This window comes from Sphaeramia orbicularis, chromosome 21 (assembly GCF_902148855.1).
Source record: "Sphaeramia orbicularis chromosome 21, fSphaOr1.1, whole genome shotgun sequence".
Classification (NCBI taxonomy): Eukaryota; Metazoa; Chordata; class Actinopteri; order Kurtiformes; family Apogonidae; genus Sphaeramia; species Sphaeramia orbicularis.
Window position 1 is genome coordinate 39,264,094 of NC_043977.1, and position 25,570 is coordinate 39,289,663.

The 25,570-nt window shown below is 37.9% G+C and overlaps 1 protein-coding gene across 28 annotated transcripts in view; it reads right to left on the bottom strand.

Moving 5' to 3' along the window:
* The window catches only part of clasp1a (cytoplasmic linker associated protein 1a), a 113,257-nt gene that overhangs the window by 13,272 nt on the left and 74,415 nt on the right, over positions 1-25,570 (bottom strand). For 4 of the 28 annotated variants that reach the window (XM_030124108.1, XM_030124109.1, XM_030124114.1 and 1 more), the window contains 18 exons: positions 24,716-24,823; positions 24,298-24,324; positions 21,855-22,019; positions 18,824-18,982; positions 16,962-17,024; positions 15,975-16,078; positions 14,593-14,616; positions 13,679-13,923; positions 12,450-12,513; positions 12,305-12,307; positions 12,033-12,196; positions 10,832-10,910; positions 10,601-10,744; positions 7,331-7,426; positions 5,516-5,665; positions 4,721-4,827; positions 2,915-3,043; positions 1,109-1,256 (listed from right to left, as the gene is read on the bottom strand). In XM_030124108.1, the coding sequence (XP_029979968.1) occupies positions 1,109-1,256; positions 2,915-3,043; positions 4,721-4,827; positions 5,516-5,665; positions 7,331-7,426; positions 10,601-10,744; positions 10,832-10,910; positions 12,033-12,196; positions 12,305-12,307; positions 12,450-12,513; positions 13,679-13,923; positions 14,593-14,616; positions 15,975-16,078; positions 16,962-17,024; positions 18,824-18,982; positions 21,855-22,019; positions 24,298-24,324; positions 24,716-24,823 (1,979 nt within the window). The remainder of the gene's footprint in view (positions 1-1,108; positions 1,257-2,914; positions 3,044-4,720; positions 4,828-5,515; positions 5,666-7,330; positions 7,427-10,600; positions 10,745-10,831; positions 10,911-12,032; positions 12,197-12,304; positions 12,308-12,449; positions 12,514-13,678; positions 13,924-14,592; positions 14,617-15,974; positions 16,079-16,961; positions 17,025-18,823; positions 18,983-21,854; positions 22,020-24,297; positions 24,325-24,715; positions 24,824-25,570) is intronic. The other 24 variants (XM_030124120.1, XM_030124116.1, XM_030124112.1 and 21 more) reach the window with 19 other exon arrangements.

The window sequence follows — 25,570 nt, forward strand, 5'->3', positions numbered from 1 at the left end:
TCCAGAAGTACACAAGTACCAATCTGAGGAACTAGTACTTGGTTGAATATTTCTTCTATTTTATGCAACTTCTTACTTCTATTCCACTACATCTTAAAGGAAATGTTGCACTTTTTACTCTGCTACATTTGTCTAACAGGGTTGGTTATTTTTCATTTTACAGTCTTTCATCTTTCTGTTCAGTGAAATGTGTTGACTTTGTGATAAACTGAAGGATTAAGTGTTGCTTCATGAATTGAAATCTTAAAATATATAATTTCTTTGAACACTCTCTGAGATTAATTGGAAAATGCAGTGTCTCAAAGGGGAAAACAAGACCTTTTTTCCCCTAATCTCATGAGATCATCCTTAAACATTTACAGCAATAAAACACAAGATACAAACTAATGCAGCAATATGAATCCAAACACATCACATACAATAGTAAAACACTGACATGGACCAATTTACTGAACAATGGCATTAAGTAAGCAGTAATTCTGCAGTGTGGTATCAGTACTTATATTTTTTCTACTTCTATCACTAGTCGCTTTTCCATTGACTCTCAAATTGCGCAAATATAACTTGCACTTAAAAATTTGCCTAATGGAAAAACAATTTCGCCAAAACTCTCGTTTTTCAATTAAAGGTTTTTGCGCTGGCACCAGGGGGTTTTTCAGACATAGCGCAATTGGTATATCACACAAAACTGCAATGGAAAGACCTTTTTCCGCAACTAGAGCCATGTGAATAAAAAAAGAAAAAAAAGGATGTTGATGGATATTACAACAAGCGAATAAGAAGAGTTTTAAAAGAAACATGGCGTGGTATGTGTGGAGACACCAGGAAACCAAATCATTTTTTCTAATTTAGTACAGGATAGAGGGGTAATATATAATAATAATGAATATATCTGTAAATCAACATGATATTTACATTTGTCGCCATGTTTATTATTGTGTCATCTCACAATAATAAATAAACAAATCATCGCATTTGTGGTTTAATGGAAAAAACGACATTACACACTTCTGTTTTTTCGACATTTAGCAAATATCGGTGATGTTTTGCGCAGATGTTCAATGGAAAAGAGACTACTATGTGTATAAACAAAACATGATGAACGTACTGCATCATCCCTCTTCCCATCCCGTCTGATTGGTTCGTTGAGGTCCTCCTGGCTCCGGTAGCTGAAGCTCTGGATGGCCTCGGTGACGCCACGCAGTGAACTGTAGATCTCTTCAGAGTTCATGTTCTCCGTGTCATACTCCATCATACTAACACACAAACACAGACAGAAAAGAACACATATGTAACAAGCATCTACAGAGGAAACAAAGAATTACTTTGATATGCAGCCATGCAACATGCTTTTAAAACACATTAGTATTTAGCAAACAAAGAGTCAGCGCAAAAACCTCAAAGGGTTAGCCTGGAGGTTTTGAAGTGTGGTTATATGAAGTATATGGACTTTAGTGAGTGTATTAATTGTGATGGATGACTCACAGGAGGCAGGAGTAACAACACAGAAGCTGAGCAATGCATTGATTTGTTTGTTAGTTCGAGTCACACGTTAGCATGAAGAATGGATCAAGAAACATCTGTATTCTGTGAGGTGAAACTACTGCAAATAAGTAAAGCTGCAGCGGTATACTCTTTCAATGTGTATTACACCATGAAAATTAATGATTATCACACTATGCACTATCTGCTGCATTGAAAAAAAAATGTATCTGGATTCATTACATCTCCTGCACATCTCCTTTCCTTGACCACCTGTGAGATTTATCAACTTAGGTCACATACATGTCTCATAATTTCTCAAACATATGTACAGTTTCTTATATTTCTTGATGTTAAATTTTTTTCATTTTCAATTTTAATAAAGCGTTCAGGCAACCAAAAAAAAAACAACTTCTACTTTTGTGGTGATTATAAGTGATAACGATAGTAGTTAAATTGGCTAAAATCTGTTTTGCTGCTGTCCTCATTAAACACCTTGCTTACTTTCTGCATCATACTCACTGTAATGCCCGCCATTGACTAATAAATACAGACTATTTGATTAGCACCTCATACATTTCAAAAAAATCCAAGCTAACCCTTTATGTATCTTATGAAATAGACACCCAACAAAGCTCTGCTGCTTCTCATTGATCACTAACGATAGAATAATATGATTTCACAAATAAGATACTGGTTTGGAAAAAAGCAATCTGGAAAAGGACAAAGGATCAGGGTCTGTTTTAGTCGAAGGTATAGGCCCATTCTCAATTCACCCCTTGGCCCTCCCCCTTACCCCTACCCCTTCATTTTGTGCATACATGCATGTGATGAGGTAGTGCTGTCCCAATTCTCGATTAGACGCAGGGGAGGGGCTAAGGCGGAGGGCTGTTTGGCCCTTAAAGCAGAGATTTTTCAGGACCACAGTATGAACGGAGGGGTATGAGGAATTTCCCATAACTCTGTTTGAATCATTGGCAAGATGGATATAAACAGTAAAAATTGCAGCAGTGTGATGAAAGAAACACAAATATATGTATTTTCTTCGTAAACAACTTAATGATTTGATCGACCGTTTAATGCCATTTCAATGTGTTATAGATCGCATTTCTGATGTTTATAGTTGATAGCCGCAAAAAGACGACCAAAGCCCATGTAACAGAGACAGTTACAGGTACTGATGGCATGGTGAATACATTTGGAAACAAACTTGTTGCATCTGTTTATAGTGGCATCGATGACCGCTGATGCTGTAACAGGTCTGGAAGGGTTGTCCCATTTCATAGGGGAATGTTTCAACCCCTACCCCTTGCAGCTTCATTCAAGGAGTAGTGCCAAGTGCAAGGGCCAATGGGTAGGGATAAGGGGGAGGGCCAAGGGATGAACTGGGATTGGGCTTTAGTCTTCTGTGTGTCTCAGTCCGCCTCATTACCTGGGTGAGTACGCTCTGCGCAGGACCCTTAAGGAGGGAGCAGCAGGGGTGGAGTGAGGCGGAGGAGGAGGAGGAGGAGGGGCAGGGGGGTGCTTTGACAGTCCGTCGACACCCCAACCCCATAACCGACTGTTGCCACAGCGCGGCCGGGAGGGAAGGATGGACAGACAAAGAGGGAGAGAATGGGGCAAGAAAGTGGATTGGAATGGACAACACGAAGAGGCCACGAGACGAGACAGGGGAGGAGAAAGAGAAAAACAACAAGTGTGCGGGAAGAGAAAGAGAAAAGACAAAAAGAAACTAGTCTGAGCTTTAGGGTTAAGGGAAAGCGTTAATATAGAGGAGAGCATAAGGAAAGAAGCAGAATCCCACAGTCAGCTTTACATTCAATCAGTCCAAATACAAAAGGGGGAGATGTATCGCATACTTGATGAATTTGGACTTGATGTAGTAAATCAATATGTCACAGATATCAGGTGGAAATCATTATATTCATTTAAGCTGGCAGTGTGAGACTGGTTTTGGCATTTAAAATATCCTGTGCACAGAGACACAAAAAAGTATCACTATAACAGTATCTTACAGAGAGGACTTCATCACAGGTTATGTCATTAATTTTGTTCATTTAATGTTGATTCTGTAAAGCCTAGTAGCACTCAAAGTGTTCATTTAGTCTGCTTTAAAACTGCAGGAGTTTGTGTGAAATAAAGTGATGATGAGTGAAAACGAGTTTAGATCGTCCCTGTAGTGTCGTAAATAACAGCTGTCACACATTTATGGTGAGCTCACGAAGACAAAGATAATACTGAGATGAACTGACTCACCACAGAAAAGGCTGAGGTAATTAGTTTGCTAACTTATTACTTAAAAAATGTGAGCGCATTTCATCTTTTATTATTTGTAACATTTTTGGATCTGCGCTGTTGATTGCATTGTCATTTTATTTACAAATACTATTAAATCTGCTGATTTTTAGCAACTGAACATTTTAACTGAATTTACATTAAGTTCTCTAGGTGATTAAAAGCACTTTATTCATAGACACTAGGTTTTTAAGTTATTAATGGAAGTCTATACAGCACATTTGAAATACATCTGTAAGTTACAATACATTTGTACGTTTCAATTGTTTTATTGCCTATTTTGTAAACTTCTCTTCATATGTATGCATTAAAATGATGTATGCGCTATTTTAAGTGATGGATCCCAGGAAGACTAGTTGTTACCTTGGTAGCAACTGATGGGAATCCATTTTAAACAAATAAACAAACAAACATTTATTTGCCCTGTACTACATGTGCTTTTATAATGCAGTATCTTAATGATGTGTGCTCATGGGGTTCTGCTTGCAGATAGAACACCTGTACAGTGCCTCAGCTGAATGAGCAGCTCAGTTGGAGAGGATTTTAATAGATTTAGAAAACTATGATTATCAGCATCTGGCTTGTAAGATAAGATAAGATAAGATAAGACAAAAATACCCAACAGTTCTTCTTCATGTCTGTCTAATTTTAGTGTCCCAACTTCAAAGTGTTATTTTATAGCTCCAGGACTGTAAATATGTTACCTAAGAGCCAAGTGGGTGAGAGGTGTGACTGTAATTTGTAAACCTTTGTATTTGTACCTAGAATCACTTGGATAAAGTGTCTGTTCTCTCCTCTTTGAGCTGCTTACTCAGTATCGTCCTACCACCTGCTTTTCTTGTTAAGCTGTACGTTAGTCTGACTAAAATGAGTACAAATACAAACCACAGCCATGCATTAGGTCAGAAGGTGTATTGCAGATTGATAACAGGAGGTTAGTTACCTTGGAGACAGTCCTCCGTGGGAGCAGTTGGTTGGAGAGGTGAGGGGGCTGGTTCTGCTGGGGGTGTGGCGCTGGGGTGTCCGGCCTATGGTGTTGCTTGGAGAACCCTGATGAAATACATAAGGCAGCTGCATCAGTAACATGTCACATTCTTTAGGCGCCGGCATATGCATCAACAAGATCAGCCTCTATAGAGTGAGGGGTGGGTGTTTAAGGTGGTCCTTTATGGCAAAAGATATGTCCACAATCTCTCATGTCACTGATTCATAAAGACTGTGTTAAATAAAACTGTACCTGCATTATGTCAACAGTCCAGAGTAGATTTATATACCAACTAGCATGTTGACCCGAGGGGAACCACAGGTCATATTGATACCGATATCTACGGACTGAAGCTAGTAAATGTGTCGTTCCTGTTTTTAACTTCATTTCCCATCATGCAGCCTGGTACTGCGCTTCCCGTCAACCATCATGGGCAACACAATGTGACTGTAAGGCTATTTTATTCCAAAATTACTAATGTCTCCCAAAACATTGGTCCTAGCAACTTGCCGAGATATTTAATGTGGAGACGGGCAAGGCATTGCTTAAACTCAATACAGAAAGGTCCCACCCTCATAAACTGATGCTGGAATCAAACCCAGGACCCTCTTGCTGTGAGGCACAAGTGCTATCCATTGCACCACCGTGTTGTGTTTTAGTTGTAAAAATACTGACATAAATGTGCTATATAAAGACTGTGATATTCTCTATTGGGCTGGTTGCCCTTCAGTTCATAAGGTTTTTTTGATTTACCACACTGCTGCTGGTGTTACTGGAGTTCTTCAGGTGGTTGTGCAGCAGCTTGGTGGCTCCGTCCTGGAAGGTCTTGGGCAGGGCCCCCAGCAGCATGGTGAACTCTGGAGTGTTGAGCTCAAACAAGGCGATCAGCACCACCTGGGCCGCCTGGACAGTTCAGTACAACACATTAAGACTGAGGCCATTCTAGAAAATACTGGTAAGTTAGATTTCACAGTTTCAGAAGTTTTTTTTAAATCATGTGTGCTTCTAACATGCCAAGTCACTTGTCTAGGAAAAGATGAATCACTTTGGTTGTTGTTCCTTCACTGAGTTCACACTCTATGAAAAAACAAACAAGAGGTTTTTAAAGATCTAATAGTTCTGAAACAATGACAACCAACTTCTCAGCTCCACAGTTCTTGGTACAATTTAACCTGTAGAGAAAAGTTAGGTTGGTAAAAAGGTGAGTAGTCAAAGCTGCATTCAATGAAACACTTGTGCACAACTATTCAAAGACACTGTTACTATATTTCAGTGCTGCAACATGCAAGTGAGTAGATCAAACTCAGACGGGCCTTCAGAAGGTACTAGATTAAAACTGGTAATAAGTTACTGATCACGTCCATTATAAAAGACACATGTTCTGGTAAAACCAAAATTTTAAAACTATGTAAGTACTTACTCCATGTGTTATGTGTTTGAACCTGTGGGTGTGTGTGTTTTTTAGTGTTCAGATTTGTTGCTCACTCTGCTTGGAGAGAATCACCAAAGGATCTGAAACTTAAAACAATCTGTGTCATTGGGAAAATCTTAAGACTTAGAGGCACATCTGGCTGCAGATGTGTTGGACATACAGAAAATTAATGATGATTTTGACAAATAGTTGCTGATTAGTTTTATTTTTCATGTTCCTTTGGTTTATTTTAGTGACTTATGATGCATGATGTTTGAATGAATGTATGGCTAGAAAGTGAATTAAATTAAGGCAAAAAAAAAAAAAAAAGTAAATTTTTTTTGAGGTGATTCTACTTGAAAGATGAATTAATGTTGCACATCATCAAAATCTGGTGACTATGCACAGGGCTGGTGGGTAAATATGTGTAAATATGTAACTTCAGCAGTTACATATTTATGAACGTTAACAGAGATCGCTACCACTACAAGTGTGTAGTTACACACCTAAATGTAACCAAAACTTTCACGCTGGATTGTATTTAGTCAATATGAGAAGTTAAAACCTCAACTGTATGTTCAGCAGAACATATATCTGCCTCTTCTGATAAATAAATTAATGTACTGAATTAATGCATTACAGCATGTTATGAACAAAAAGTATTACTGATTTAAGTCCTATTTATACACATAACTCATGAACATACTAACCTTAAGTAAAACTGCTTTAAATTCTGTAGATATGTTTTTAGAAAATTAAAATGTTAAGAACATGCAGGTTGGTGAGAAGTTGTTAGAGTGAGTCAAACAAACAAAATCTTCACAGCACACAACAGTAAACAGCATTCCTGTCCTGATACTGAGCTATAAAGTTTACATTAAACTCCATTCACACAAAGCATCAAGCTTTTCCTGTCGTTTGGTAAAATAACACAATTAAACCTCAGCTCTCTCCGGCTGGTTGCATAACAAGGTGAGTGATCATTTTGCAAGGCATTGATATTGAAGTAGTTACAGCTAAAGCATAAATGGTAGGGGTAAGTGAAAGATGCCACACTCCATTTTCAGTCTTGAAGGTGGTGGTTATTGACTGGGCAGGCGGGGCATTTGCGTGCTTTGCTGTGTTGTGTTGTGATTGGATGCTGGGGTGGGCTCTACCTGCTTACACCTCTCTTCCTGGTTACCCTCAGTGGACAGTAAGGCTGCAGTACTGGACCTGCCAGCTAGCTCCTCGCTCACCCAGTTATGAAGGGTCTGGGGCACAGTGGCAAGGCAGAACGGGCATTAAAACATGACACAGGTTGTCAGTCACCACATCTGGATGCATGAACCAGTCTGTCATCACAACCTGATATGGTCGACTCTTTCCAAATAATGGATAATCGCACAACAATAGATCATTTTCTGGCCTGTGCATGTTTTGGTGATTGGATTTTCTTTTCAGACATAGATATTAACAAGCATCATCACAGCATGAATCCCACAAAAAAAAAAAAAAAAAAAGGTACTTGTTACTGATAATAAAGAGGAAGAGTCAAGTAGTTGCAGAAAATGGCACATTGAACATAAAACAATTAATTGCCCTGACAGCTGAAAAAGCACACTTTCAAGATGATGGATCAGCAATAGACGAAAAAACAAAAAAGCATCATGTTACTGTTAAACTGAAGCAAATTATGTGGAAAAATATTGAGCTGTTTTCCAGTTCTGCTTCAGAAACAAAATGATGACAGACAGATGGACAGACAAACATCCTCACTCATATACATCCATTATTATATGATCATAAAAAACAAAAAATAGTCAGTATTCTACTCAAAATACAAAAACTAAATCAGAAATACATAGCTCTTTCATGGTCACAAAGAGAGCAGTAAAACAAAAAAAGGGTTTTAATACCATTTTGCATTTTACAGAATAAACAGTATTTCATCAAGCGATGAAAGTGTGCATCTGAGGGAAGATATGGCCATATAAAAACTTAGTCTCACACTTACTGCATTCAGACCAGCCATCCCTGTGTTTGACTGGTTTGATCCTAGTCAATATTTAGAGAAACACAATGAATCACAGTTAAATAACTGTGAAGAGCTGACGGAAGTGACTAATAGTCTCATAAGAATGCCACAGATGTTGCAGCAGACTTTCACATAATTTATTTTCAGTAATGAACTGAATCAACATGAATCAACTGTTATAAAACTGTTCTAAACATTATACAGTTTGCCATTTTAGTAAAGCTAACATATACCCCACCTGTTTTAATTCAGATTATTTGTGATAACAGTGTTCATCAATACTGACAGTAAAGCCAAACAATGGAGTCTGTTACAATCAGCAAAGCAACCTGTAATTCATACACTGGTAAGGAAGTGACCAGGTCGATAAGTAGTTAAACCTAATATTGTAATATTTAATTGTTAATACTATTTACGACACAAATACTATAAAAATATAACTGACTAATCTAATGAAAAAGTTTCTTCCACAGAACAAGCTTTTCAACCCAACTTCTTCCTATAAAGCACAGTTCTGGTCAGTTTTTTTGTCTTTTTAATTAACACATCTGCTCTTAGAGATTTACAAAAATGTCGTTTTCGTGTTCATAATGTGATTTTATTTTTTGTTCTATAATGTATAAAATAAAAATCTAATTTTTAAATTTCTTGAACTCTTTTTAACCATGAAAGAAAAACGCACTGTATTTCTTTATAGATTTTGTATTTAGAAAATTAAATCAAACAACCATTGATTTTTTTTTTGTGTTTTAATACTCAAATCTGAAAAGAAAATCCAAACAAACTCGGACCCTTTATGCAGCAAACATAACTATTTTCTTCTGGTGCAGTTATGATCCTGTCTGCTGGGACTGGCAGGTCCTGATTTGAAACTAGGTGAGGATTTCATTTGGGAGAACAGCAGTGGAAAAACAAACAGAAGGGGACACAGAGCGAGAACATATGACGTGCATCAGACAAGGGGACGATAATGGGCCGTTGACCCAAGGCCATCCACACGGAGAAGGCCTATTATCAAAGTTTACAACTGCTGCTAAACAAACACTCAAGCTCAAGATTTCAGACCAAAAAAAAAAAATATGAGTGTGGAGGTATACAAGATGCAACCGGCTTTGGAGTGCACGCTCTCATTAACTGATGAGCAGAGATGTGGGTTTATGGATCGTGGCTTCTTTCTGCAGAGAAAATCCCACAACTATTCACAACTGCAAACAAACCAAGCCTGGAAGCAGTTAGTTCTGCAAAAAGCTTATTATTATTATGACAGTTTGCTTTAGTTAACTTAGGGTTCATTCCATACCTTCACCTATAACCTCTCAGTTCATGCAGGAAAAAACGTCTCTGCAAAATTCTCATTAAATCCTTTTTACTTTTATTTTTTACATTTGGTTTGTACAGCATGTATAGTTTAGGCCTCACCAATTGCTTTTTCCCTGATTTGGGCTGAAAAATGTACTAACATTTAAGACACCCTCACATAAATAGTTGCTACTGAAATGAAGTTAATACAGATACATTTCAGTCCAAATGAAGAATATTTCACATATAAAAAATGTATCTCTTCACTGTTTTTTTTAATTTTTAATTTTTATTTCAGTTACGTTACAGGATGCTTGATATGACTGAAGAGAATTACCAGAAATAGGGCAGTAAAAGTCTAATATATTCAGATATATATTACTGATAAAAGCCCATAAAAATAAACAAACAATTATAGCATATGTCTGACCAGGTTCATACCATACTGAAATTCTAAAGATTCCCTTTTCTTTTTTGTGACACAGACAAAAAAGAATAGGAAATCTTCATACTTATGACATACAATATCATGCATGAATAAAGTAAATGAATAAAAGTTTTCACTATTTCACATACTGCTGTCATTTTAAATCTGTTCTTTTCATCTGTTGTTAAATTGACTGCTGTCAAGCATTTTGTGATTACATTTTATGCAGTTTTTTTTAAATTTGGTTCAAGAAATTTATAAGTTACAGCTTTTAATAACTGAAAACTAGTATGCTTTATTTGATTTCGTTTTAGGATTTTGCCAGACCCGTAAACTCAGTAGAGAAGGTTTTGTATACATTTTTTAAAAAAATTTAAGCAGTGACCTGAGAGGTGTAGGTAAATTGGTGTGGTTGGTCTCATAGTTAATCTGTATACTGCAGTTTAAAAGACCATAATAACTGATGAAAAGGTAAGCAGACAAATCCTACTATGGAAACGGGGCATTATCTGATGTATTCTATTTATTATATTAAACAATAAAATCAAGATCAAGTCTACAGAGTTCTGTGATAACTGAGACAAGTATCAGGGAGACCATTTAATGCTCACGGTTCTGTTGAAGCAAATAGTTTTAGGTGCTGAAAATAAAGACAGATCAGTAATAATGTGAGAGCTGGCCCACCTTCCTGACATCAGAGCTCTTCGGTTCCGTGGTCCAGGTGATGATGCGGGACACGGCGAGGCGAGTTTCACTTGAGTTCACGAAGTCTGTCGGGTCCATCTGCCGAGCTAGAGACTCGATGTATTTCAAAATGGCCACTTTCACCTAATGAAACAAGAGGCATTCGGTTACAAAGTTATTAAGATGCACGCGTCAATGATGAAAATGATCTGACCTACGCATTTTTCCTACCTTGAGGTTCGGTGTTTGCGTCTGATCCACGATAAACCTCATCAGTATGTTGAACTGTTGATCAAATGGGAAGGACTCCCTGACAACAATCAGAGAAAAAAAGAGTTAATGATTCCTCAAAATTAGGCCATGATTGTTTCACAGTAAAAAGCAGTAAAGTCACTGATCAACAGCTTAAAGTCTAAATATCCTCAGACGAAAGAAATGATGACCCTATAAATGATCATTTTAAGGGAAAACAGATTCTATAAACCAAAGTGGTAGTATTTAGTGAGCCCTCCCTTTTTCATTTAACATGTCTTTAATGGTTTTGCTAAGACAATATGAGATTTATCGCATTCATTTTCTCATGTTTTACTCCAGTTTTCATTCAACACGTGATGCTTTCAGTCATGGGGACAGGGGTCACACTAAATAGTCACTTTAACCTTTACAACATATTTAGTTCTTTTTTAAACTCTCTTTTTATCTGACATTTTTGCATTTTAACAACACAGAGTAAAAATATTACAGCAAAACAGGCTGACAAAACATGAAAGAGACACAAAGCAAAACAAAGTAGTAACAAATAAAGAGGCCATCTTGTTAGAGGTGAAACAGATCACCAGATCCAAATTATATCATGAATATTTAGAATTGTCATTGGGAGTATAGAAGCAATTCAACCAGCAGTTACTGTAAACTCTGATTCAGGAACTGTTTCCAGTTTTTCCAGTATCTTTCACATTTTTCGGAAGAATGTCTCAAAGAAAGTTATATTCTCCATAATGTAGACTTCATGTATAATTTCTGTCAATTCTGAAACTGATTTAGTTCCGTTTTTGATGTTTCTGTTAAGTCTTTACCCATATTTCCAATATTTTCTTGTTCTGTATGACGTAAGAGAATGAGAAATAAATATATATGTTTATTTCAACCCTGTAAACATAACAAAACCTATAGGGGGGCCTTAGACTATTGCACAGTAGTGTAAAACAATATTGCATTGAAGACACAGATTTGTACTGCAACACCTTAGTATTATTTTAATAGAACTACTGCATAAGTTAGATTGAGTAGTGTTGCTACTGGGTTCCCACAACTTGAGTGACAAATCTAATCCTTACTGATGTTTACAAATAAAAAAAAAACACAAAAAAATCTTGAAAGCTTGAAATGTCCCCTTGATCCCCTGTCTGTGATGTGGACAGTGGTGTCAGACCTTGTGATATCCAGGGCCTTCTGGACTTTGGCCTGGACTGAACCCAGCAGGTCTGCGCCCATCTTCTTCAGCAGCTGGGTGAGCAAGACAAAGAGCCAGTCCTGCAGGTCCTCTCTGTGGACTGTGATGAAGTCCACAAGAGTCTCCAGGAACATGCTGAACACCTGAGAACACAGATCACACATTTACTGAGCTGTGCTGCTTGTACTGATAAGGGCTTACGTTGTCAAATTAGATTTGAATTAATGTACAGGCAGAAAAAACACACTTACTCTCTGTAGTTAAATCCACAGCAAGGCAGATCATGCAACAAAAGACGTTCCATTAGTATCAGAAAAATCACAGCAGATAAGTATTTTACCATGCCTTTACACCACCGGTTGTAGTGTTTTACTGAGAACAGTTCATTTCCAGTACCTTACTGTGGGGATCTGCAAACATCCTTGTGAAAATCTCACACAGTCTTTTGAGTTCCACTCGGCTGCAAGTGAACAAAGACACAAAATGAGGAATATACTACACCAATATACTTATGCATCTCCCTCTGACTGATGCTTACTGTCGCCTACTATGCTCCAAAAACAGTCTCCAAAAGACAAATATAAAAGCTTGATGTTAAATGTTTGATGTATAATAAAAACACAGCAGCTGATGATTAAACTCCGACTCTGGTACCATCCTGTGTTAAAACTACGTCAAAGGAAGCACTCCTTCAGTCCCTTTGATTATTTTCCCCCACACAGTTTATCAGGCCATTTATGAAGCTGGGCAATGGGTGACAATTTGAAGGAAAAATCTGATGGATGTGTTACACAGTGCTCTCCACTTCTATCATCACAATAGCATTCATGCTCTGGTAGAGTTAACAGAGCAAGGAGCAATGAAGCTGTTCTGAAAGCATGTGGTGGAACAATGCCTGACGATGAAGCTTTATGTTTACTTTTCATTCAGTTTGCCACCCATATGTACTTTGGCTTTAATCTTCAACATTTGACAGAGAACGTATTTGAATTTTATATTTTGCATGATTTCAAACATGTTTACATTTTGAAGAAATGTATAATGCAGAAAAATATGCTCATTCTCTCATTTTAGGGTCTATATTTTGTTGTATTTTTGTTTTAATCCATATATATTCGTTAAGTGAAATCTAAAGTTCAGTGCAGTGATGAGTTCATCTTGACGTTATTAAGCCATAGACTCAGCACTCAGCAGTTCATTTTGGACAGTGGTTTAAAATCCATATGGAGAGCTACAAAAACAATTATTTTTACAGTTACTTTTCAAGGATCAAATGGATGATGTTGATACCAAACGGACGTCTTTCAGGCTGTTTTGGTGTATTTTTTATTTTAAAATTGTAAAAAGGTACCTAATCACAAATCATTATAACTTTAAGATATAAGAAAAGGAAGAGACAACTTCTAGTCAAACATCAGATTTTTACACCCTGAAACCTTGAGGAAACTCTGGACACATTTTGAAATCCAGCACAGTTCATACTATGGTTACTACATTCTCATTTTCACTCTATTTCCACCTATTTAAGTACAGTACAACACACTGTAACATCTTTATATGAAAAAGTACTACATGTTCATTTTAGAACAGAATGTTAAAGACCTGAACGAGGAACCAGATCCCACCTCAGTATTCTTTGGCTCTTGAGGAGGTTCTGCAGACCCAGGAGACCCTCCTTCCTCTCTGACCAGTTGGAGCTAGCGCAGTGATTCAGGACCTCGGCCACGTCCTCCGTCTGCCGCAGGTAATGAGGAATGCCACCATTTCGTGAGCCGTAGGAGCGCTCTGAGCAGGCACTGGACGCGTCGCTGTTGGCGTCGTCATCAGAGTACATTCCCGGTGATTCGTACCGCCGCCTTAAAGGCTTTCGCTGTGGAATGAGAGGATGTGTAAGAAATACAGAATGACAGCAGAACCAAATGATGACTTAATGTTATCTGAGATGTGCAGGGAAAGAACTTGGATACATGAACATCAGCCATGAGAAAAACCTTTCGGATCACCAGTCGCTCAGGCAGCCATGCAGTTTTCTTTCATGTTTTGAATTGTTTACCATCTTATTTTGTGGATACCACATTTACAAAAGGTTGTATCTGATGATACATACACTGTAACACTATACAACCACTCCTGATAATTTTTTATATTCAAAATAAAACATCAAAAGCCAGTCAAGCGAGGTCAAGTAAGGCAGCAAGGGTCTGGACTAAAAATGCAGTGCGGTGCGTCAAACTTTAAACAGATAAGTATATTTAATGTCATTATGGACAAAATAAAGACATTCAAGTGATGCACAAAACACACACTAATGTTTAACACTATAATATTAAAATGAGGACAGGGGGGCGGCTGGGGTGTCTCTGAGAAGCACATTGGAGGTGCGGCAGACATAAACATTCAAGGTGAAACATAAACTTGATAAATCAATTAATTTATAAATAAAAGGGGGTGGGATGGTAAAATGAGCCAAGCTGCATTAAGGATTTCTGATTTTGTTTAGTGCATGGATGTATAAACAATACATAAAAGGACCAACTACCTTATTCCTGGAGTCTCCTAACAGCTGAAATGATAACAAACAAACCAAGAGGAAAGAGGAGAAAGGGGAGATTTAAAGGGCAACAAAGAACAAGTACAATCCTTCTGTCTGTGTAAATCAAAACATGTAAACACAGTTTCAAGAGGCTGTGTGTAATCTGTGTATATTCAACAGATATGGATCAGACTCTCATTCAGTGTCAGCGTTAAACATGAAATAATTTAGAGCCACACAAGCTGTTTAGTTTATACTGTGATATAACTTAAGAAATCTTGTATATTCAGTTCGATACTGGTTCTGTTCAGGATTTAGGAACCTCGGTACCTCTACTAAACTAGCGCCTGGTTTTGAGTGCAACCATTCTAATCAAAGGTGTGTCATCAGTGGAGAGTGGGACATCATATTACCCCGTCAAGCTGCTTTTTCTTTTGCATCTTTTAGCTTTTCATTAAACTCAGTAAATACTAAATCATCACAAAGCACAAGGCTTGGTAAACAGTTACTGCACATTCTTTTTTCCATTAGTTTCTCAGACGTCAACATTGTTACCCCGCCCCCTGAAGGGGAGGCAAGGGGTATTGTTTTTGGTTCAGTTTGTTTGTTTCTTTGTTAACACTAGCAGCAAAACTACTGGTTGAATTCATACCAAATTGGGTTTATAGATTGCCAGTGACCCAGAATAGATGTCATTAACTTTTGGGAAAAGTAGGTCAAAGCTCCAATTTTTTAATTAATTTTTAAAATCTTTTTTTCCCTCCCATTTACTTATAATGGGCGACATTTCAAATGTTTATAAAAACATACATTTTGTTTCAATTTACTTCAAATTTGGCACATCTTTGGAGGCAGCTGATATCCTGACATCAGCACACACATACACATGATGACATCAGCTGGATCGATGCAAAAATAAGCTACAATATGTGCGAGGGGCGGGGTTTGTTGTGCCTGGCACCACTTGTTTGTGTTGTGTCCGAGCTCTTCCTAACCGGTAGAATACAAAACACCAACACAGTTCAAACTTCAACTCAAGAGAAAATACAAATAATTTATTTTTGGTCAAAATCCTCTAAACCAGGGTAACACTGTTTCCATTGCAGGTGGAAAAGGCAAGGAGAAACAAACATAACTGTGTCACTGATGTGCAAGATTATTCTCATTAACTGATTTATTATACTGGTGGGTAAACATAACATTGTATTGTACTGTAGTATATCATATGAAGAAACAAGGTCTGACTTTGCAGACTGATAACTGCAAAAGCATTATGAGTGTGTGCCACCCCTATTTCTGCTGCCTCAGACAGACAAGTTAATACATATTATACCCAAACTGATTTCAACATTGTGCCTATAAATACCAAAACTTTCACATCAACTCACCAGAGCATCAGCAACAGCAGCCTCCACCTCGGTGCCAGTGTTAAGAACCTTCATGGCGTTGACTGATGCAGAGATTCGAGCTTGATGAATGAGACCATACCGGTCTGGAAAAAGAATGGGCAAAAAGGAAATGTGTTTGAGAAAAGCATAATAGCAAAGTACAGATGGTGAATGACACTTACCTGATTAGCCAAAAGCAAAGAATACTTTACTGATATGGCAACACAGACACGGTTTTTGTTTTTAAAGATACATTTAGACAAATTATACTGTCTTCAATCAAGGAAAATGATTCTCCAAATTCATGGTTCATTGAAGACACTGTATAAAGGTGAGGCTAATTAAAATTTAGCAATTTTAATTAACCAATGAATAGCTGAATGAAAAGAGCCCTTAGGAGGTAAGTACAATAAAAAGCCCCTCTACAACCCAAACAGAAAATGACAAAGGAAAACAAGAAACCAAACACCTTATGGGAAGAGCACAAGAATTCAATACTGTACTGTTTCCCTGTAAGATGAAGAATACAAAACACCAGAGATGCACCAGTAAAGGCTCATGTGCACAATAAAAACAAAACCAAAAGGCAGCACACAACAAAAATATACCAACTTCATCCAATCACAGGCTGCAAATGAAATATGATTCAACAATAGCAAATAAAGTTAATTCAGCAGATCGGAGACCGGAAATCACAAGACCACGAAACTCAAGAGCTTACATAAAAAAAAAGTGTCTATAAGGCACTGGAAATGCAAAATGTCAAGCAGATGCGACATGTGGACTTTACCCTGTCTATTCTTACCTTTCCTGCCAAAACACTAAATAAAAGGAAAATATGGTGATGCTTGATGGATGAGAACTATGTCACTAGTAAACATGACTACAGAAGCATGCCAGTGCAAATCAGTATCTCTAAGATGTAGGCGTTGGAGGATAATGGACAGGGACCGAGGAGGGTGGGTGGGGTCTGGGCATGCAGGTCACCTGACTGGCCATGGGGGTCAGCTGTGGAGAGAGCGCTGGTTGAACGGGAGTGACGTCGGGAGGCTGCAGTTGACAGGAGAGGTGGGCAACATCCAGACCAGGGGTTACCAACAAACTCCAGCCCCCAAAGCCATTTTAACATTGAAATGACAACGCATGTATTTTCATTTGTCATATTTTTAAATAAAAAGTGTTCTCCTGTCTTGATATGTACGTATATACACTCAAGATTTGTTTTTAGTTTCTGACTTGCTATTAAATATAACAAATAACCAGATCAATACCTGATGAGCCTCGAGCAATTATAGTGATTTCACTGTTTTATGAGGTGAAAAAGGAGAAATGTATATCAAATAATTTGGGATACACACAGGATATAAAGTACAACTCTATTTTTTGAAATAGCAAATAGAAATCTAAAACTATGTAATGATCCATACAGTAAATCATTAAAAAAAAAAACAACAACAAAAAACAAAACAAAACAGTGGAGCCCAACATGTGTGTGATGTATATTGCCTGTGTCACCTTGAGTAACTAGTGTTGTCTAAATTATTCAGAGGATCATTTATCCAGGCAGTGGATAGATTTTTTTAATGGAAACTTTCAGACATGGTAGATCAATAACATCCCCCGATGTTTCAAATGACTCTTTGGGACTTTTAACAGGGTTATTGCGGTGCGTGTCCTATGTGTCGTTGTTGAGTAATTATTGAAACTTTTTATGTATCTGTGTTAACTATGTATTTATGTTTATAGGAGTTAAATTACAGGCAATTCAGTTTTGAGTATTGGAGTTAAAAAAGATGCCAAACCTAATCAATGACTTTTCCTGCCTTAGGCCATGTTAACACCTTACAAAATATGTCTTCACCTGTGAACAGATCTCACTTCCCTGCTCTGTAGACCAATAAACCTGTGCACCATATCCCTATTAATTTTAACTAGCAGATTACAGCAAATTACCTCCCCTTCTTTGTCTATAGATATTCAAAGAAGAAATCAAAATAATGGTTACTGGGTCTATTACTTGATGTGTTCCTGGTAAACCAAAAAGCTTAAGATGTTTGACACTTTCTAAATGCTTTTTTTTTTTTTTTAAAGAATATACATTGTCAATACATTATGACACCATTTGTGTGCATATAAGTACATACTTCCCTTTCACAGAGGATTTCAGTTGAATAGGAAGTCTTTGTGATCACCTCTGAATAAGCCTAAGAAATTAGTCTCAATGGGTCCTCAAAATGTCTTTAGTGCATTCACACCTGTATTTATAGCTTTCCACCTATGATCAGATCTCTGAAGACTAATGTTAATCCCAGCTGTTTACAGGGTTTAAGAGATTCGTTCTGGATAAAACTGTGGCGTTATGATGCTGTTCTCTCTGGATATCATAACACAAGATAAATAGTAGCAGCTACTGAGCACTGGTTGTAGCGTCACTTTGAGCTATTAATGCACCTTACTTAACTACTACTTAATACTTAAAGGCAACCCCAGATCAATACAAGTGCATTCAAAAACAATATGGACACATGAATCCCGTGAACAGTGCTAAATAAAGGTTTGAAGATGGTAGCTTTTCATCAGTACCATCCAATATAAATGGTAGGATTGAAGAGGGAAACTAAGTTGTATCTAATAAAATGAACAGTACTAAACTCAAAACCCAGGCAGACAGTTAGTGCATGCACAGAAAGACACTGGCAGATGAAGAATGTAAAATATAGAGGAGATTCACCTGAACACCATAAACCCAACAGTAGGTGGGATTTGGTGTTTAGGTTCAGAGTGTCCAGATGAGACACACTGAACTGGGAGAGTCATTCCAGCACAGCTAAAAGCTCAGCAGTACTCACCCAGAGGAGCGAAGCCCCTAGCAGGGCTGGTATCACGGCTGCTCTCGCGACTGGTGTCGCGACTACAACCCTGACTCATGCTGGGGCGGGGAATGCGGCTCCGGGCTAGCGTGCGGTAGGGAAGAGCAGCAGGAAGAAGAACTTTACCACACAGGCTGGCTGTCAGGACAACAAGTTAGGTGGGCATGTCAGTGAGCATTCATGGGAAGATAAGAGGAGTGGATGTGAGAGATTGGAGAAAAGAGAGGAGCTGAGGTTAAGAAAGAAGAAGACTAAAAATCTGGAGCTATGGAGATAAATCTCTAAAGCATCATTAAAATCAGCAAAGCAGCCACAATTTTTACTGTTGTCAGAAATGATGATGCTAATATTTGACACCTAAGCCTTCTGAAAACTGAGGGAAAACTACGACGACATACTACGTTCACTGTAAAAGATTAAAGATTTTGCAGCTGTGACTCTGGGGTTGTGAACTGAAACCTTAATACATAAAATACATTAAAACATGGTTCCATACTCTTCCTACTGGTATGAATCTCTAAAGCTAATTTCATATAAACCATGTTAATTGTTAAGCTGGTTTATTCTGTACAGTGCCTTGCTCTTTTACATCATTATATTTAGGGTGAGGCACTAATGTGGCCAAAATATACTGAACTGGTACCTAAAAGGGGCTTCAGACTAAGAAACAAGAAGCAAAGAATGACAAAATGGGACACAGGTTCACAGCACAACAGGAGAAGCAGTGGAGGAATCTAGCAGGGTGAGTACAAGCACACAGCTCATAAATATGTTAGATAATCTGCCTATTTGAAACTTCAAACTGTCATTTAAGGACAAATATTAGATATACAACAATGGATTATTATAGTTTCCAACATCAACACATCACAACAAGATTAATACAGTCCATGCAGAAACACAGAAAAACAGGAGAGTGGATGTTATCTTCTCCGTATCAAGGTGTACGTGTATGATATAATAAAGCTGTATTGAATGGAAAATTACATTCAGCCCTGTTCATAGTAAAGTTTGCTAGTTTGCAGTCTTGTGGTCAATAAGAATGAAAGCAACAATAAGGGGACAAAAAAAAATCCACTCCGGTAAAAATCTGTTCCAAAAACTTGACTAAACACTCAAGATCAGCAACTCATCACTCAACATCTATGCATTATTACTAAAAGTGCTGCTGTGACATTTAACTGATGGGAAATATATACAAGTAGACAGTCCATTAAAGTCATCCACAAGTGAAAGCAGGCCTGCTGACTAACACTGTCAGAAAATGAATGACTGAAAAACAATGGCTGGACAGTCACGTGGTGATGTGAGCCTGAAAACACTCTCCCCTTTAACGCACCACTGCAATATAGTAATCACTTAGTATATTTTTAAAAAACAGCTTCACAATAATACTGTATATTTCCTCTGCTGGCCTTATTCTCTTGATAAAACAAATCACAAACAGTCTCAAACTGACACTGTCATGAAGAAAACTATTAGCCAACTGTAGTATTGGCAGTAGCTGCAGTTCCAAGAGGAACATACAGTTGTGGAAAAAATGATTAGACCACCCTTGTTTTTTTCAATTTCTTGTTCATTTTAATGCCTGGTACAACTAAAGGTACAGTTTTTTAGACAAATATAATGAAAACAACAAAAATAGCTCATAAGAGTTTAATTTAAGAGCTGATATCGAGACATTTTCCATGGTTTTCTTGATAATAACCAAAATCACTTCAGTTCTTCCATCAATAGCTATGGCATTGCACTGTCAAAAACAGTGCTTTTAGGCATTCCATGTTTTCTTTTCTGTCTGTTTTAGTCACATGATACACACAAGAGTTAGTGCTTGATTGCATAACCATTGTTTTTGATGACTTTTGATGGTCTAATAATTTTTTTTGCGACTGTATCTTTTCCTTTTCATTCTGATTTGACAGTTTTGTCAGTTTAAATATACTATACAGTGGTTCAATAGCATGTGTGTTTACATGCCCCAAAGCATTTTGGTTCTGTCTACTGTGAAGCAGCTAATCTGAAAGCAATTTAAGAGAAGAATAAGAACCACTTTGAGCCTTGTGATACGTGTCCTTCAAACATTTGCAGCATTCTTGATTTAGTTGTTGGTTCAGTGGGTTCTGGTTTAATACACCTTTCCACACACATGTACGTATAACTCGTTTGGAGCCTTTTTCAACCACTGAGTTTTGTTATACTTCTTTAATGTTTCTGTTTCTCTGGAAACGTATTATTTCATATCAGGTCAGGTCAGTTTTTTCAGATTGAGGTTTTTACGTGAGGCTTTTTTTATGATTCTGATTGTGATTACTTCCTCCACTAGGAAGATTCTAGCTTCTATTTAAAGGTTAGATATGTAAGATTTGCCGTGTGTATGCTTACATGAAGTTCTTGATTGAATCTGTGCTGTGGTGGGGACTGGTCGTGTGTTTATAATCTAATGGTAGCTGGTGTTGCACAATGCTGGAGTTGTAGAGGAGCAGAAGAGAGGTACTTAAGAACTCAGGAGTGTATGGATTTTCACAGAAAAAAAACATCCTGAGACCTCTACATAGAAATCAGTTTGTAAGTAGTTATCATTGATGTTGGCAATAAATACAGTTGCTAACTTAGAAATTGAGTTAGCAAATTACTATTATTGAATCCATGAATGTGGCTATGTGAATTATATAATGATACTAAACAGACACATCCATCACGTTTATCTCTTTATCAGGAAGTTAAGATAGGAAAGTCCACTAGTTCTTGTTTCTAAATAAGCCTGTCTCAAGTACTTATCAGTACATGTGCTGTAAAGTGACAAGCATAATTGTGTTAAAGGATCACTCCATGTCATTTTTGTGTTTTTCCTCCAATCCACATATATGTATTGGGAAAAAAAAGCGTAACATTAATGATAAACAACTTCATTCTTCCAGGCTTCTACCAGATGCTCAACAGTCCTGGGGAACAAAGGTTCTTTAATAAAGTGTGATTTCTGTGAGCTGTGTACTCCAGACTCTGTTCTTACCGAGTCCCATGCGGCTCGGGCTGGTTTCACGACTGCATCCCTGGCTACGAGGGATCCTGCTGCGCTTGTCAGCTGGCGTTGTTGAAGCTGACGCCGTGGCTCGTGGGATACGGCCATAGCTGCTGTGGCCTAGAAGCTTACCCGGGGAGCTGGAGCGGCTCCCAGCTGTTAGGAAAGAGAAGAGAAACAAAAATAATAGGAATATTAGACTAGACTGAGAGCAGCTCAGGGTCCATCTGAGGTAAGTGTGAGGAAAAACAACCATCAATAACATGCTTGGACCAATCAGTCAAATCAAATCTAATCCCAGAGTAAGCAGATCCAAGTGCTTTGGGACAAGAAAGGCAATGTGACATTTCCTCTAATGTGGTGTTCATCTACAACAGGTCACTTTTTATCAATCTGTTAGACATGGAGGTAAATGAATATTATTATTGTGGTAACAGAGAAAAAGGCAAACAGATCATCACAGGAAATAAAATCAAACTTCTGAATGAAGAATAACAGAGGTGACTTCAAAGTGTGAATGAAGCTGGATCCGTGTTCTAGCTATAATTGAGCTGCAGGGAGACATTTATAGTCACAACAATGAAAATATAAAACAAAATGGCTGACGGCAAACACTTTCTGACTCCAAACAGCTTCTAAAACTGTGAGGGGAAGTTGAGATCTAAGTGTGACATAAAGAACATGCTGCTACGTGGTGAAAAGAAAAAGGCACAAAGACATTGTTCACACCTGCAATAACATGCGTCTGAAATAACCACTTGTGACTGGATCTCACATACCAATACTATATGCATATAAATATGTGTTTAATTACCTTTTCAAAGTCAAATGCAGTCAGAATTGTTGGTTAGATTAAGAGTTAATGGGGTGCACATGTTCAGATGAGTAGGATGTCCTTCATTGGTTAAGAGAATGTTGCCGTATGCAGCTGAGACCATCACTGGAAGCGTTGGTGCTCAACTTGATTTCATTAGCCAGACATGTATATTTTTTTATTTAGATGATCACATTTCAGTAGTACCTTGACTTATGAGTTTAATTTGTTCTATAACCAAGCTCGTAACTCACGTTGCTCGTATATGAAATCAAGTTTCCCCATTGAAATTAATTGAAATGTCATTAATCCATTCCAGCCCCAGACGTCGAAATACGTTGAGATAATACCTAGCGTATCCAAAACTAATTTCTAACTTATGGGTAACGTGCTTTGAACCTATGTATAACTTATATTGAACTTATCTCCAAAGCATTTAGCCATATGTAGACGTATTTGACATGCTGTAGACCAGGGGCCCCCCAAACAGCATTAGCTTCTGGCCGGGCCCCCCCTTTGCAAACCCATCGACAATACTACAAAATATGTCAAGAAACATTGACTTTTAGAATGTGTTTTCTTACTTTTATCATTATACAATAATTATTAAGTTCAGCATAAGAATACTTTTAACTAATGTTTCCACACTGTATATTCATAATAATCCTTGATAATTAGCATCTTTTTTTTTTTATGTTGTTTTGTTTAGCATTTTTTTCCTCATCTTTCCTCCAATTTTCTGAGGTGCCCCAGTGCCCCCTGGTGGCCACAGCCCCCACTTTGAAAACCACTGTTCTAGACAGTCTTTTCACCTCTTCCAGGCACACAGCAGTATGCTTCAGCACCTTCCCTCTGGACAGCGACTGGACTTTGTTGCGCAGCCAATAATTAATACCTGTGATGCCTAATATCACCATAATCTTCAAATTTAAAATTACATTTAAAAAAACTAACAAACTAAAATAAAAACAATCTAAGTTAAATACTCCCAACATTTTTCTTTTTATTGGCTAAGACAACTAGCAGTGGCATATCTGAAACTTGCTCATAAATCAGATTTGGGCTCACAACTCAAAGCAAAAAATCAACCAAGCATGGGCTCGTAACTCATAAAACTCGTAAATTGGTGCACACGTAAGTGAAAGCGCCACTGTATTTTCAAAATGAGGCCAATTTTATCTTACAGTGTGAAGTGGTTATGGTCCTGAACTGATCTGCATGTGCAAAAAGAGCAATAACAAAGACTCACATGAGGCATGAAGGTATGTGGAAGTAAACACTGAGCCTGGAAATCAGACAATTTATGAACAGATGATGACAAGGGGAAGGAGAAGGATTTTTGTGGAGCAAATACTGATACTTCTGAAAGGTGAAAGTATCATATTTTGTGTGATTTGTTTTATTCAAAAACACAGAATCACATGTGACATAGTTTATATGCATTCTCGGTGTGCCCTGTGTACTTAGAGCTGCCCATTTGTGATCATTAAAGACCCATGTTTATGTGAGGTGTGAACAGGATTATAAAAATATGCAGACGTGCAAGGCTGTCTGTGCTAAAGGGGGTGGTGCTTGGGGATGAGGCATCTGGCTTGTGACTGGATGAAGCTGAGGCCTTACCACTGATGGGATTGGCTGATCTGGATCCTGGATGATGGAAGCAATAGGCGGGACAGGTGGAGATCGAGAACGGTCAAAATGAGACAGAAGGGGTTATGTTTATTGATTTTACACTGCATGCACTCTGGACGCCAGTGAGAATGTTAGCTGAAAGATCTCATGTCAACATCAGTCACACATACTGTACATGCATGTCGGCACAAATGCACAACATTTGTGAGTGACAGGGGTTTTTTCAGGTTGCTGATGCACCTGAGAAATATCACATATACATACAAGAAAGGATGAGACATCTAGTATGATCTTCAGATGGAGATCATACTGAGAGACGTACGGACAGATACAGTATGTCTACAATGTGTCTGATTTGAAATTACTTCACCATTGAGTTTATGTGGCAGTGTGTGTGTATACATACGCTGGGACTGGGACACCACTTTGGCTCGGCTACGTCCTCTGCTGTCCACCACTGAGGTGCTGGCCCCGCCCACACTGCCAGAGCTTTGTCTCCTGGTGCGAACACGACCTGCATGATGAGGGAATAAGGAAAAGGGGGAAAGGCAGAGGGAGTTTAATCAACTGGAATATTTGAATTCAGTAAATCTCAACCCTGAACAGAGATGTGGGAGAAGAGAAAGTCAGGGGAAACAGAATGAAGTAGACCTAGATGAGGAGATAGAGTCCCCCCTGGAAACACAGAAGGGGGAGGGGGGGACAAAAAACCTGGGTCCGTTAGTGTTTGCCAGTAATTCTCAGCATCTGTTTCAATTCACAACTGGAGTTGGTTGGATTTATTATGTAAAGGACAGATAGTTTGGACTGATGTGAATTGCATAAAAAGAGACAATGATGTCCAAATAGTTAGATTTATTGATACCAAAGCCATTATTCATTCCATTTATCACTCCATGTTTTAGTTGATTCCCTTAAAAAACTCCTAATTAAAAAAAAGTTGGGCTATAGGTTTACAGCGTGGTGTTCAGGATTCTTCTTTGAGGTCACTCACAGGAGGTGTCTCACTTGGTGTCTGTGGATATAAAAAACTCTTTCTACATTTCTAATTTTATGTCAGAGAAGTTGAATGATTAGCATTCCTTCTTCCATTTCACATTGAAAACATAAATGTCTAAATGAGTATAATAGCACCCTGATAGGAGGCGAGAAGCTTATCATATGGCTATCTCTGCTCCACTTGCACCTCAGTAGATTTCAGTCCTGAAACTGAAGCACATTTTGCATAGAAACATGCTTCAGCTCTACATTGTTACCAACT